Source organism: Sinohyriopsis cumingii, chromosome 2 (assembly GCF_028554795.1).
Source record: "Sinohyriopsis cumingii isolate HCF-2022 chromosome 2, ASM2855479v2, whole genome shotgun sequence".
In the NCBI taxonomy this organism is placed as follows: Eukaryota; Metazoa; Mollusca; class Bivalvia; order Unionida; family Unionidae; genus Sinohyriopsis; species Sinohyriopsis cumingii.
Window position 1 is genome coordinate 101,884,464 of NC_142962.1, and position 16,233 is coordinate 101,900,696.

The window sequence follows — 16,233 nt, forward strand, 5'->3', positions numbered from 1 at the left end:
AAACTTCCTAAAGCATCTATCTGTTTTATGTGGACGTATTTAAAAAATAATTTCTGAAAAGTGAACAGTGATTCAGATTGTTCAAACTGGGACCAGAACAACTGTCCTAAAGCTGCCAAAAATTTAGGGCAATTATGAAATATCTCTGCCATGTCATGGAATAAGACAATAATTTTTAACTTGCTCCCACTGACCATTAATTTTTCTTGCTACGAGTATTTCAGATTCTGTTGCAAAAATTTAATTAAGTACAATTTTAACAGTAGCTGGTAGACTTGCTAAAATGTTTTAGATCTTTTAAACATACACGTAAATTAAAGAAAACATGAATTTATATTCTTTGTTCAGTAAGTAACGAAACATTCAGAACAATTCAATGGTCAAATCCTGAATCTTTTAGCACCACAAAACAGATCAGTCATACTGAACAGATTTAATGGAAATAACAATTGAAAAATACCATGTTAGGTAGGAAAAAATATCCATTAAAATAGTTCATTTTCTAATTCATTAATTCCCAAAAATTTCATTTTTTAAAATAACCAGTTAATAAAATTAGAAATTATAACAAATATAAGAACCACATATCTTAAAAGTGATTAATATTTTGTTTTTAATGTTTTTGTCTCATTGAACCTGTCAATAAATGTTTTGTCAATCAACAGACAAAAGAAAGTTCCATAAAATAATCTGCAGCTGTATGTGAAACACATAGGACACCTAAGATAATGGTAGTGATATAGCATAGATCAATATCAATGATGTAACAATGCTGGAGAAGGGGAACAATTCTGCTACTTTGCAAATACAATACTGTAAAATCCAAGAGCTCTTAGGGTACTCTCCCACTGTTATGAAGGCTGACTTGGATAAAGTTTGTGGATGCAATTCTGTCACATCTTACAATTTTTAGGCAATTTCATTATGTAAACTCAGCATTGGAAATCATCATATAGTGCCTTGATGATGTTGACCATTTTCTGTGCGATGCCATAATGGTTTAAAATCCACCATAAGTGATGCCCGCATAAGTTGTCAAAAGCTTTCTCTGTCAGGAAGGACTATCTAAAGAGAGCTGCTCTTTTCATTGCATTGTTCAATACTTCGATTCAGTACAGTGCAGGACTTGCCTTTCAGAATCCACCCTACTCATGGTTGGTGTGATCTTCAATGCTGACAGCAATTCTCTTACTATGATGTCACAGAAGACTTTGCTCCCCTCCAACTGTTGCAGTTTCCAAGGTCATCTTTCTTTGGAAGCAAATATCTAGTTCTTCAGCATCAGAGATCTCTGCAACTGATGTGGAGTTATTCCTGTTCATTTTGATCTGAAAGTGATGTCTCCAACATTTCAGTGTTTTGTTTCATCATAGATGGTTTTGCCATCTGTATTTGTTTCTGAGAGGTCAAAATGGTGCCTATGGTCCCTTTTAAATCTCTTAGTGATCTAGAGGACTGTTTCATGTCTACAAGAGCTGCTGCAATCTCAACTTTAGTTACAAGGTTTTCAATATAATTTTTCCAGTCTCGTCTACCTGTTCTGAGATCTATATCCTTCTCTGTATACACTCTGTTGTTATTTATCTTCACCCAAGGTGATTCAGACATGATTTTGGTATTCCACAAAAAAAGCTGAAAACTTGAAAGGGGGGGTTGGGTGTCCTCCCCTAAGAGGGTCTCGAGAGGCAGTGCCCCTGAGCCGGGGTCCAGGGGGCTGATGGCCCACAGCCAAAAATGCATTTTACAATTAAAAAAACTGATTCTGATGCAACTTATGAGCATAATATATCTGAAAATCTAACAAACTTACCAAAAAGCCTCAACTTGACTTGAATAATTTCACAATATTTACTGTCACACCAATACTATTAGTGCATAAGTTATTTCATGTGCATGTCAGTGTTCACAACGTAATTAAGTCACAATAATTTCCTTAATTTTTGCAGCAAATATAGTATGCTTCTCTCTTTTCATAATAAATCTGTAAAATAAACACCCAAGTACATCAAATATATACAAATAATTCCATACATTAACTTGTCTTTTTCTCCAACGGACACAACCTGTTGATATGCCAGTCGAGTTCTTTGTGCAGCTTTGGATAAGATTTGTTTAGCATTTCTTTTTGACTGACTTTTTTGGCTCAATGTGCAATTGTTTCTTTTCCTCCTCAATGAGAGCCGTTTTCCTTTCAAGTTGGTGCTTGTGTTGGTGACATTTAGTGCACATATTCTGACAGAGAGCTACATATGTTCTGTCATGCAAGAAATCTTTCTTCTTATAGTAATTAAATGCACTTTTTCCAGATGCCTTCTGAGCTTCAATTTTTCCGTATGCAGCTTCTTTTGTAGGTGCCGTTCCAAACTTCCAATCGCAATTAACGTAGAGCAGAGGTCACAAAATGCCAGTCCTCTAGTGTTCAGTTTTCTTATAAACTGACCAACTAAATTTATGTCAACTTTTCGCTCCAGCCTTTCCCATATGTTTTTTAAACCTTTATCTAAACTTCTCATGTCATGGTCTCTTTCAACAACTCTGGATGGCATTTTCTGCAAACACGCTTCTTCTTTCCATTGCCATCAGTTTCCACTACACAAAGATTCACTAGATGAATTTAAACTTTTGACCAACCAGAATACTCTTTAGCATCATGGGCTAACTAATATATGGAATGAATATGTTATAAGGGTCATTGCAGAATGGGATGAAGCAAACCGTTTTTTAAAAACTGGATCGAAGATGATTAAAAAAGACGGATTATATCAAGAAAAATCTGACTCAAGTTAGGAGAAAAGCGGAATTCTGCTTTAAAATGGAGAAAAATCATGTCTGGTGATTGTATGCCAAGCAGGCATTTTCTATCACTCTCTGTTCCTCATTCTTTATCCAAGTTATTCTGAAATCCATTTTAACATTTTGTTTTTGTATGTAGCCAAGCAACATTTCCCCTGCACCTTCCATTCCTTTGCATGTTGTCAAGCACATTTTGCCATGCACCTTCCATTGCTTTATAAAGAAGCCAAGCAACATTTTCCCTGCACCTGCCATTGCTTTGTCAGTAGCCAAGCACCATTTCCCTTACATCTTCTATTATACTTTGTTAAAGTTGTACATTGTGAGCTCTGTCTTATCTTAAAAAGCACTGAATCTGTTTTTGATGTCCATACTGAACTCAGACTTGATGTTATTCACATATGGTCTCTTTTTAGTCCAAGTTGCCTCACCCAGCTCTTTATCAATGAGACCATATACAAATATACTTTGCTATGATCACTGAACCAGTGTGTAATAAATTTTCAACATAACACCGAAAAGGTAGAAATAGAAGGGCCATTTTGGAAAAAGCAAGAAAACCCCTGAATCTGATTAAAAATGCAGAAAAATCTAGGAAATGTAGAGACTAGCACTGGATAGCCAAACTATAAAAAAATCTAGTTGTCCAGCAAAATCATTTCACTGTTTAAAGAAATTCAGTGACACAATTCAATTGAAAATGATTAATTAATACTAATAAAATTTTGTTGCCAACAATCAAATCCCAATATATATAAATTAACATAAAATAACAGATGTTATTATGGTTCATCAATTTCTAGGTCAATACAAATATTTTCTAACATCAGCAACAAGATGAAATAAACTAGTTGAAACATAATCAAGTTAAAAGGTTGAATTCCTGTATAAACAGCCATATAAAGTTTTGCAGACATAACCATTTTTCTGTTTTATTTTTTTATCTTGTCTTTGTTTTGTATTTGCCTTTGAAAAAGACTCATTAAAGATCAGAAAGTGCTCAGGCTAGCTAGATACTAGTTTTGCACTGTTCGTTGTCAGTTTATTGCATTTATCATAAATATATATATATATATATATATATATATATATATATATATATATATATATATATATATATATATATATATATATATATATATATATATATATTCATTTAAAACTTCTGAAGAAAAATATATGAGAGTCTGTAACCAAGTTATGAGTTCTGACTCCAGAGAAAACAACAGTTGATGTCATTATATCTTGCTGAACACCTGGTAACTAATCCAATTTTACTGTGCACAGTAAAGTTACCAGATCAAACCAGGTGTCAATATTTTAGCTAAACTTAGTGAAGAAAAGTTATCAATAATTGAAAAATTAATTAAGTAAAACCCAAATAAAGTTAATGAATTGGCTAAAATATAAACTGTAAATGAATTGAATCAGTCAAATCAACTATTTATGAAAAGCCCTTTACTTTGCATTATCTTCAATGTCACCTTATGAAGAATCTTTACTATTCAACTTATTTGCTAATTCCTGATGTACTTGAGTGGATGTTATCTGATTTAGAAACTTTAACAGATTTAGGTTATCTGCATCACTTTTTAGGTTACAAAGGAACCTACTATAAAAGAATTTTTTCCCCAAAGATCTACAGTAGATATCATTATGACTGTGTAGAAATTATAATGTGTCATGTATAAGCAATGTTTCAAATGTGTTATTGTCATCTCTTTATATATAGCATACAGTATTATTTATTGGTTCAAATATTTTTATTTAAAATGTTTACAAGCTTTTTAACAATACTAACTTTTAGGCTTATGCAAAATAATTTCTTCCAATCTTCATGACAGAAATTATTTTCTTGCTTAAAAAACTTTCCTTACAATTTTTATTTAATAATGAACCTCATTTCATCTCGTGGAGTTTTTTCCCCCTCTTATGCTGCACATCAATATATAGAGCTATTTTTAGGTTAAATAATATATAAAGACACAAAAATAATTAGTGCAAAGTATATATCAAATTAAACATATTTAAAATGATTTCTGAAGGAGTACTAGCATGAGCAGGAGGAATTTTAAAACAACTACAATCTCAACAAATTACAGTCTAAGAATGGTGGTCATTTCAAGGATATGTTACTGGTGTCCCTTACTTGGAAAATTGTTATATTGCAATGCTCTATTGGCGTTAGTGCATGGCGAGCTAAAAATATGTGGCCAATTTGCAGATGAAAGTTCCACTGTATAACATATGTATTGTTAAAAATAAGAACTAAAAAAAACCATTACAGAAAGTATTCATGTGTGTGTTTGAATAAAATAACTGAATAACTGGCTCTAGTTTCACCAAAACATTCTTGTATTCAAATCAAAATCAGTCCACCTTAATTTCAAATCAAAGTCCACCCTTCTTGTATTCAAATCAAATTCAAACCTACTTATTGTCAAAAATAAACTTAACTCTTCTTACATTCAAATCAAATCAACCCTTTTTATATTCAAATCAAAATCAACCCTTCTTATATTCAAATCAAATCAACCCTTCTTGCATTCAAATCAAAATCATCCCTTCTTATATTCAAATCAAAATCAACCCTTCTTATATTCAAATCAAAATCAACCCTTCTTACATTCAAATCAAAATCAACCCTTCTTATAATCAAATCGAAATCAACCCTTCTTATTGTCAAATCAAAATCAACCCTTCTTATACTCTAATGAAAACTTGCCAGATAGGTATCACATGTCACATAACAAAATCTCAGGAAAAAACCAGGAGAAAAATGATGATCACAAATCAAAATATGTTTTACAACAAGGAATTCCACAGTCTGGAATCCTAGCATAAACGAACAAAGTCATGTAATTTACTTAAACTGAAATAAATTAACTATGCTTCACATAATGCCTTTCCATATAAAATCAAATTAGTTCTTTTGTCCATGTGTGCTTTCTTCCTTGCTATTAGAACTGTGCTTTACACCAAAGTCTGTACTATGTAATGAATCAACAACAACAAAAATATCCTTTATAAATATTTACAAACAGAATTATAGAATTTGACTTTTACTCAGACCTGGAATCAAATAATTAGCTCATGAATACATCTTACACAAAACATTTATGCTAGACTGGCTTGGACTTATGCATCTGCCTTTTTAACTGAAATGAAAGGAAACAAGCAATTACAAAATACATGAAATCTGCCAACATATTTGTTATGAAGCCTTTCTTTACTTTTAAGAATATGTTGCATTATCTTTCAAGACTAATAGTAACCACACTGCTCCTCAGATGGCACCTTTCCTTTGCTGAAAACACCAGTGACTACACATATTTTTTTCTCTGTCTTGCTTTCCAAATCAGGTCCTTAGGAAACGCACATTACTCTTACTGCATAACAGAAAGTAACCAAAAGCCACCTGGTCAACATCTTCAAGTGGGCATAGCTCAACTAAACCAGGAATGCTCTTGTGAATCTGCATACCAGAAAAAAAGCCAGAAAACATTCTTGTTGTAACTTAGGTTTTCAAGGTGTGTTTCAAAAAAGATAAAAGGAAGAATACAATTTGTACACCTGGATAAAGCAAATCCAGCAGTCACTGTTGTTTATCAGTTTTTATCACTAAAGATCAATGTGAGAATAACACAGATGACAACTTAAAATAATCTGATCTGACAGTTAACATACTGTGCTGGAAGCAGTGTTGCTTAATGATGACATCTGGGCAGCAGTTGGTATACGTGAATGTCGGACTGTTTTGCTTCTATTCCACATTGGACTAGAAACCTGTCTTACCTTCTTGTGAAGTTTCTTTCCAAGGATTGGGCGGATACATAAAGGCTGCATTTTGTATCTGGTCACTAATCTCTTCATCTTCATTGAAAGGGAATGTGCCACTCAGACTGTTCAGAAAAAAAATTGCCAATTTAAAAACAAGGTTTTAAGGTTCATTATATCTCATGCTTTGATGCAAGGTACACAACTTTCAAATATCTTCAAAAAAACTAAATATAAAAATGAAGATTACTGATGCTACCACTCTTGTTATCGTACAAAATGATACTGACATCTCTCTACTTGCTGTCTACTTGATGATATGAATCACAAGTAAAGAGGACATACTGTGGCTGCATTATATTTTAGGATATTGATTTTTTGTGGTTTACTAAGGAAGACATTTTTGAGGATACTTAAAATCTTGGACTTAACTTTATCGAGTTTACATTTTATATGATTTTCATATTGTGCATTAACCTTTACAAATATCCCATGAATAAATGTTGATCACTTTAATAGTTAAAACAATAGTACTCCCAGAACCCTCCCCCCAACACATGCTTTTATCCAGAGTGCTCAACATCAAAAGGAGTAAACATCAATCTCTATAGTGGACTTTAAAACATCAACATTCGATCAAGTTGATTCTGGCCATATGGATCATCACTGTTTTGAAGAGATTGAGCCTAATTATTTGCGGCTATGAACTAGATGAACATATTTAATTCTGCAATTTCAGGAGTATTTATGGGCAAAAAGTTTGTGTGTAGCTGGAAACTTGATTTACACAATGTTTATTTAGTGCTTGTGATGTGTAATTGGTAGCAATGGGCTATTTAATCAGTAATTGTGCAACAAGCAATTGTTTTAGTATTTTACCATCCTCTTGCTCCATTGGATTAAAATGCATCGATAAAGTGAGATGTGCTTTCAGGAGGATTTCAATTTGAACTGTAAAGTTTTCTACATGTAATTAAAAGTGTAAATGATTCCGTCACTTGAAGGTGATCATAGGTTCTCCAACTATGGGTCACGGCCTACAAGAAGGGCATGGGTATAAAATGTTTGAGAGCCACTGATATTTATTATTTACCCAGATGTGGGTAAATCTTAAATCACTGAGAAGTGCAGAGAAATCATACTTAAAGAAACAGATATAAAAGATAGTATTTTATTGTGATGAAGCGGAGTTATCAAATAGGTGGTCTTTGTTGATTGCAAGGAATGTATCAGTAAGACATGATGGGTTGATCCAGATGGCTTTCTACATCACATGTGGTTCACTGGGTGGGTGCAGATGGCTTTCCACATCACATGTGGCTCATTTCTCACTGGGTCTTTTAAATCAAAGTTTGGAGCAAAGCACATGTACTGACTGACTTTCCTTCCTTTCTAAATATAAATGAATCGATATAGTTTATCCATGTGAAAAACATGTGGGAAATGCCTATCCTGCCTGAGTGCTCAGTAACATTGTAGACAAAATCATAATGCCTCTGTATTTTTGTGTTTTAACATCTGGAAAGGTCAATTTTGCTGACCTGTTAACTTTAATCATTGTTACAATAAAAAAAAATTGGATACGTTTAATGCTTTTTTAATTAGGAATAGTTCTTAAATAAATAATTTATACTTGTAGAGCTATACCTTGAAATGATATGACCTCTTTCTTTCTACAAGTGAGAAATGTGAAAAGTATTCCATCATATGCATTGAATGTGTTTATTTGGAATTGTGGAATCCTATAGTCAAGATCAGAATTTGTGACAGGAACTTGGCAAAACTTCACTCCTGTAATACATTTAAACTCTTGGGTGGAATTTTTCTATCAAAATCAATGCATCTGATGGATTCTGTTATGTTTTTCAAAGTTAATGACATAATGACAGACAATGCAAAAGAGATTTTTTTTACATGATCCAAATTTACACTACTGATATATTTCTTTTGAATTATTGCATATTTGTTCTATTTTCCTTCTTTTTGTTTTTTGAAATGTCACTAGCATTCTGAAAATACTACAAGCTGGATGGATGAACAACAATAACAACAAAAACAAGAGTTCCTTGAAAGAAATGATGCTCTATTGGCAAAATGGTTCCAAGAGTCCAAGAGATGACTGTTTCTTCTTATGCAATGAGTCTTAAAACCATTTCTACAACTGAGGCCTCATAAAAATGAACATAGTCCACAGTTCTAATGCATACTCATTGACATGTACAGAACACAGATAACCTGCTTATAATCACAGCATACACTGTACAGTCACTGATAAGTAAAGTTTGCCACTCAATACAATTATTATTCCCACTCTGAACTGTACTAGTCCGAAATAGCCTTCTATATAAGTTTGTACCTATATAGCATGCAAAGATCGATGTAGCTATGGGCTGAACAATACTTCAACTACATCAGTAAAGAATACAATGAATGTCACTGACCAATAGCTATAAGTCTGTTGTACTAAAAGAGATGCATTCATTTATCAAGCTTGATAATATGAAAATGGTTATTATACAAGAAATTAACTTTAACCACAGATTTCAACAATGTCATTTTTTTATCATTTGGGACACACAGACCTCTTTTACTAAATATCACTATTCTAGGTAAGATAGAATGAAAATATAATTTAAACCAAAGTGATCATGAACTAAATGCAAAAACTTAACCAAAGTAAGTATATGGAAGAAATATAGATCATTGTGAATTTCCTTTCATGAAAGAGTGTGATACTAATGAAGATACAGAATGTAATCAAGTTTCTTGATTCAAACAGGAACCATGTCTGTGAAATGAACTTTAAACACAAATGCAACCAGAGTCCAGGAAGTATAACAGACTGGTCAGAGAGACTAACATTTCGTTTGATGATTCCAGGTATAACAGTCTGAATACAGGGAGCAAAAAGCCCTTCTTGACATGAAAATTAGAACTTAATGAAGTACAAGTTTGTTTAAAATTAGCCCCCTGAGCCACAAAATACACTTGAGGAGAATGGCTGAAATTTAGGGAAACTGCACATACTGACATGTACCATATATACTTGCTTAGAAAGTGAGCCCAACTGCAAATTGCACAGACTCGGATCTCCCAGTGCATAATGCACCTGCAGATCTGGATCTGTGCAGTTTGTTAGGAGTAATCAGTAGAACAAACTACACAGACCCTGATCTGCAGGAGCATTATGCTATGGCAGATCAGGATCTTTGTTGTTTGCAGTTGGATCTGACTTATAGGTGAGTATATATGGTGTGTGCTTTCCATGTACAGACAGATGTCAATGCACAATATCTCTCCTCTAATCAATGAGGCAATCTAAATATGACAATTTGGCAAGAAAAAGAGACCGATGTCCCCTATGCAGTTCACATGCAAGGCGATAAGATGACATTGATACACAATGAACTGACCTGACATAGATGACGACTCCTACGGACCACATGTCTAGTGAGCGGTTGTAACCTTTACTTTTCAACACTTCGGGAGCTGTCAATAGAAAGGATGGAATTACATGTGATTACATATACACAGCCTTTCATAAGCTTTCTTTCAATACAATGTGAGCTATACTGAAGAAGTCAAATTGATAAAATGTCTGCCTTTAACCTACTAATTGAAATTCAAATGAAATCATGTAGATGTAATTTTGCTGCTTTAAAAAATTATGTCTCTAGCTAGCATTTTCTATTTGTCCCTTTGTTTTTATTATAAACAGCAATTAACATATCTGTTATAAAGGGCCTGGATGTGTGAAAATATTAATTAAATTTTATATAAATCTTTGCATTTCAAACAATACTGTAATGACTGTATTTCTTGGGACACTATAAGTATTGGGACACCCTAAATTAATTTCAAAAGTAATTTTGTATGGCCTTTAAATGTTGGAACACAAAATTATAGCAATTTTTGCATGTACTATAAATCTTGGAACACCTTCAACATTTGTTTTAAAAGTCAATAAATATATTAAATTTTCTTCTGTTTCCTTATTATTTCCACCCAATTCAAATGTGTATAATTTGATCGATGACAATAGCTCAGCATTAGCAGGTTGCTGTAAGCATTTACAACAGTAACCTATCCCTTTTGTCTTCAGTTTACTATTGTTTGTTTATGCATTTTTTGCATCAGAATACTGTATCAATGGTCCAGTAATTACGTTTTTATTTGCCTTAAAAATGTAAATACCTAACTCATTATAACTGTGCTCCCTGTATGACATGAATAAACAACGTTTGGTTCAATGCTTGCATCTAATTTGTATGTTTACGTTACAGTGTCCTCGCATATATATTTAAGATTTTGACTTGCACTTAATGAAGTACATGTACATCTCATGGATTTGAAATACTGGCACAACTGTACCAAATCTGAATAATACCACCCAAAATATAGTAAAGAAGTTTCAGAAATAATGCTTTGAAAATAACTGTAATATCTGAAACACTCAGACGTAGTGTTCTTTGATGTAGGCAACCATAAATAAGTACCTGTTTACTTGGCTATGGTAATCATTCTGCTTAACCAAGCAAGTGTTCATACTTTAATTGATTGACAATGATAGTCAATGGTCAGCCAGTCCAATATAACTTTGTGGGCCAACTAGTTTAGCATCACTGTCATGCATGGCATCTCATCCTTCTCAACCCACTTTAGATTTTACAACAGTTAATTCATGTGTTGTAGAACAAATGTTTTACGGCATTGCTGCCAAACAAAAATCCCCCTTTTCACAAACCAGTTTCATGGTTCAAGCAATTACTTGGTCTTCTGTGAGAAAACAAAGAACAAATCATCCAATTATAAACAAAAGAAAACACCCAAACAACAAGCCATTCAAATTCAAAGGTGGAATGAATACAGTGTTGAAAGTTATGAATTTGTGTTACAGTAAGCTAAAACAAAAAACTAAAATGTATCAATAATGATTAGTTATATGAATATACTGTATGCTGGTTATGAGACTAGTGTAATTAAAGATGTGTCATTTCATGTGATTTACATTACTTATATCTCTGAAAAATGGTAACTCTTGGGATTGTGGGTCAAATTAAATAAAACAGCAATTTATGTCTTTTTTAAATGTAATTTGGGAGAATGAGATTTGGTAAAAACAAAGAATAAAGCAAAACTGTATCTAGTATTCTTGGGAATAAACAAGGATATACATTTTGCACCATGCAAGTACTGTTCTGTACACTATATATAGACTGGTCACCCTCTAAACTCTAAGCGCCTGTGAATTATTTAAGTTTTTATTGACCTTTGTTGTTGTAGAGTTTAACGCCATTTTTCAGCACAAGACATGGCGGTCAGTATAAATTGTGGAGGAAAAACCTGGAAAACACTGGAAAGAACCACCGATCCACGAGAAGCTACTGGCAAGCTTTCTCACATGTCCACATTGGCTGAACCCGAAACTTGAACCCATGCTGACAAAGGTGAGATGGCAGTTATCCATAATGGTATGCACTTTAGATCACTCTGGGCCCTTTAATGACCTTTATTTTTTTCGTGTTGGAAAAAACAGAAAATATGCATATGCAAAATAATAACAAAAACAACCATAGTAGTTTATAAAAGTTTAATGATGTAGTAAATGAACAAGAGCTGGTCACTGGCACAGTAGGTCAATCATGCTAATTTTATCTTGACTTTTTTAAAAGTCAATAAGTGTTGGGACACTGAAAATGATATAATTTTTTCAAATACGTATAAGCTGAATAATTTAGGAAAAAGTAAAAGCCAGAAAGAAGGGGGGTCGGCTTCTCCGCGGGCAAATGTCTAAACTTGACAGTTTTTAGATCTTTTTGTTGACTACTGTAATGGCTGTAAATCTTTGGACATGAAACAATAATTTTTTCTGTGTCCTAAAACATAGGCATGTAATAAAAAAAAAACTTTTGGTAACCCAACAATTATTAAACTGTTATAAAGTACTATGATTGATTTTGTTGTTATTTTGCATGTGCATATTTTCTGATTTCTCCAACACAAGTTGAGTTTACCCGGAAGACCAAGCTGAACTATATAGTACACTACTTACACAGTGCAAAGCATGCATAGCACCACTTAAATCTTTATTTATTCCCAAATATATTAGATGCAGATTCTGCTTTATTCGTTGTTTCGACCAAATTGCATTCTTCCAGATAACATTTCAGCTAGTCCTTAATAACGGTTTTATTTATGTTGAATCATGCACTCACAAGTTACTCATTTTCAATGATACAAGCAATCGTACAAATTGAGGTTTGGTAATATTTTTAAAAAGGTACACATGTTTAATTGTACAAGGCACATAACCAGCTTAATTTACATGTTCACGAAGAGTGGTGATAATAAAGGCTAAAATTCTCATATAGATCAACTAAGATCAACATCAATCAGTTTTAGTTTTGTGTTTTGGCTGAACAATCATAACTTTCCACACAATGAAAAGCTTGATGTTTCAGCATCTCCTATGTTGACAGTCGGCAAATCTGTCTTTCGTTTTGCGACAGCAGTATAGCCAAGTTAATCATTAAAATCCTGAAAATGGCTTGTGTTAAGAGGGAATTGATGTATAAGTGCCTTTTATTCCATAAACATTAGCACGATTACTTTAGTTTTGTAAAACGAGGTGTAAGGCATACCTATGAACTTTTCAAAAGCCAAGTAGGGAGACTGAATAAAAATAAATTGAGATTGGGACCTAAAATTGGGAATTTTTTGTGTGGCATTTTTAAAGCTTTGTTCTCACTAGATCTTCCTGGTCCAATATGCCTGAAATTCGCAAAAAGACTCAAAATTTCTCCCTCTGACGTGCCCTATTTTCACCCAGATTGTGCCCTATTTTCGTATTCTGGTTAGCTGTAGTGAAACTGCACAATAGCTAAAGATTAGTCTTAAATAAACAAGCAAGAAAGCCAAAGCAACTAATTAAAAGTTAATTCTTATCGATCCAACTTTTTTGTTAAAACAACTGGCCCTCTGTCATAATTCAAAGAAACCACGTTCTACACTGTTGTGTTGTGCATGCACCAGCAACTGATTGGCAAATAAAGGATTCCCAATTTTGTTGAAGTAAAGGTACCTAAATAGGTAGTCTCATGGTATTTTCTCCTCACTGTATATCTGACCTCATTCCAACAGAACATGTAGTACTCTTCTTGTTTAGAAGAAATGAAAATCGAAGACATAATGTAATAATCGAGAGTTCTCTGCAAAAATCAGAAGATATGAAATCAGGAGATAGGCGTGGCGCACCCCTAAAAATCAGGAGGTTTTTTTCCTCCCAGCAAGAAAGTTGACAGGCATGGTGTAAGGTCGCTTACATCAAAGCAAACTACAACTCACTTTTTACGGTATTAGCATAATTTTTGAAGCATTATTTCTGGAACTTCTTTATTGTATTTTGGAGATATCATTAAAGTGTAGCGCAATGGTGCCCATGATTTGACTCCAAGGGATGTACTTAATTCAGTGCGCAATCAAACCAACAATGTACATGTGTTGGTGCCATTATGTAAATACATTCAGCAGTCTACTTGCGAGCACTGAATCAAATCGTACTGTTGTTCAATGTGTTGTCATACTGGGATTACATTTTTATGAGTCAGGTATTTACAATTTCAAAGCAAAGTAAAAACTTAATTACCGGGGCACTCATATAAAATATTCAATGCAATAATGCATAAGCAAACAATAATGGAGTCAAAAGGGAGAGGTAGTGTTACATCAACTTGTAGTTGCTAAATTATTGTCATCATTTGATCAAATCATACACAAATATAAATTAGGCAGAAACAATAAGAAAACAGAAAATTAAAAAAATTACTTTTCAAACAAGTTTATACCATTTCTTTTTAATAATCATGCATGTCAACCTCGAGATAATTATACATGTATTTTTTTATAAATATAAGTTTGCCTAAATAAACAAATTTAGAACTTACCTCATGCATCTTGGTAAGTCTCAGAGCTGTGAGTTGGCTTATACGCGGGTCATGCACTTTTTAGTGTTTGTACCTGTTCAGTTTGGGGGTCAGCTTATATGTGAACAGGCTTATACGCGAGTATATATGGTACATATAAATCGTGGGACATGAAGAATTTTTTTTTTTCATATCCCAAGACATAGTCATTACGGTATTCAAAATATTGTTGCTTGATTGATGAGTATGACGAAAATATTGGAATGGAAAACAGTAATAACATGAAAACTAACTTAAAGATAACTATAGGTGATTGATCTGTAAAGAAAATAAACCCAACCCCTTTGTCCACAAATCAATGTATCCCATAGCCAATTTTTTGTTATGTTGTTAAGACCTGAAAAAGTGATAATCCTTGAAAACAAGATGCTGGCTATGGCATGCATGTCATGCTTGAATGAGTACCTCATTAATGAGGTTATCTACTTAGCTTAGAAAAAAGAGACTTTAAAAATTTTAGCACTGAGTTTAATCTCTTTCATGGGGATGAATGTACATTAAGGCAGACATGGATGAATATTCAGATGTCAAAGTCATCATTACGACAAGCTTCCATCAGGGTCAGGTCAACAGTTAATGAATCCACAGTATTTTAATCCTAATAATGTCACCTGAAATTTGCAGAAATAACATACCACACTTTTCATATAAACAATTTGATACCACTAAGTGCTTTTCAGTGCTTGTAAGCACTCTTGTAAGGGATAGTTTCTCATTTTCTTTTCTGCAATCAAATATGTATCCCAAGGGGCCCTGGGTGGCTGAGTGGTCTAAGGTGCTCACCTTTACTGATCAATGACATCTCACCTCTGTCTGCATGGGTTCGAGTCTCAGGCTCAGACAACATGGGTATGTAAGAAAGATTGCCAGTAGCTTCCTGCAGGTCAGTTCTTAGCAGGGTTTTCCTGGGCTCTTCCTCCACTAAACGGATGTATTGAAAAATGGTGCTAAAACCATACCAGAAACTATTTATCTTGACTGATAGATATTATTAAACTTTTAAGCTCTTCATATGTGAAATCAGTATTAGTCTGTATAATGATGCTGGTTACTGGTAGTCCATTGTGATTAGGAGACAAATTATCAACTTGTTGAAAGTGACTGAAAGTTTCAGTCAAGTCTAATGAATTTTCAGATGATTTGGTTACTATTTCATTTCAGATAAAAGAAAACCCACATTTAGGCAGTATCTTGCAGTACTATTGTCGAATCTTTCAGTTTATTAACAAAACAGTAATAGTTTTCTTGTCATACTGAAAAAAGATAACTTCCTTGTGTAGACTGAACATATTTGTAAGCCCATAAAATTGTTTCTCTGGATTAATATCAAAATTTATCTTCATTATGTACTATACAGTTTTACATCATTGTTTCTTGTCTTTTTTTAAATCTCAACAAGTCTGAACCAAACTGTTTTGCAACTGAAAATCAGTAAATATATCTGTGATAGAACAGATTAACATCCATCAAAGCAACTCCCACTTCTCACAACAAGGAGACAAATTTGTTGACTTTACCAGCCATATCATGAAAACAGAATGGTAAATCTTAATAAAATGTTGGTATATATATATATAGATATATATATATATATATATATATATATATATATATATATATATATATATATATATACACACACACACACACACACACACACATGCACACAATCATTTAGTAT

General features: G+C 33.2%; 1 protein-coding gene across 6 annotated transcripts in view; it reads right to left on the bottom strand.

Annotated features, from left to right (window-relative positions):
• LOC149805496 (serine/threonine-protein kinase D3-like) overlaps positions 1–16,233 on the bottom strand; it is a 202,893-nt gene that overhangs the window by 35,309 nt on the left and 151,351 nt on the right. For all 6 annotated transcript variants that reach the window (XM_089950094.1, XM_089950093.1, XM_089950095.1 and 3 more), the window contains 2 exons: positions 9,984–10,059; positions 6,589–6,695 (listed from right to left, as the gene is read on the bottom strand). In XM_089950094.1, coding sequence (XP_089806220.1) covers positions 6,589–6,695; positions 9,984–10,059 — 183 coding nt within the window. The remainder of the gene's footprint in view (positions 1–6,588; positions 6,696–9,983; positions 10,060–16,233) is intronic.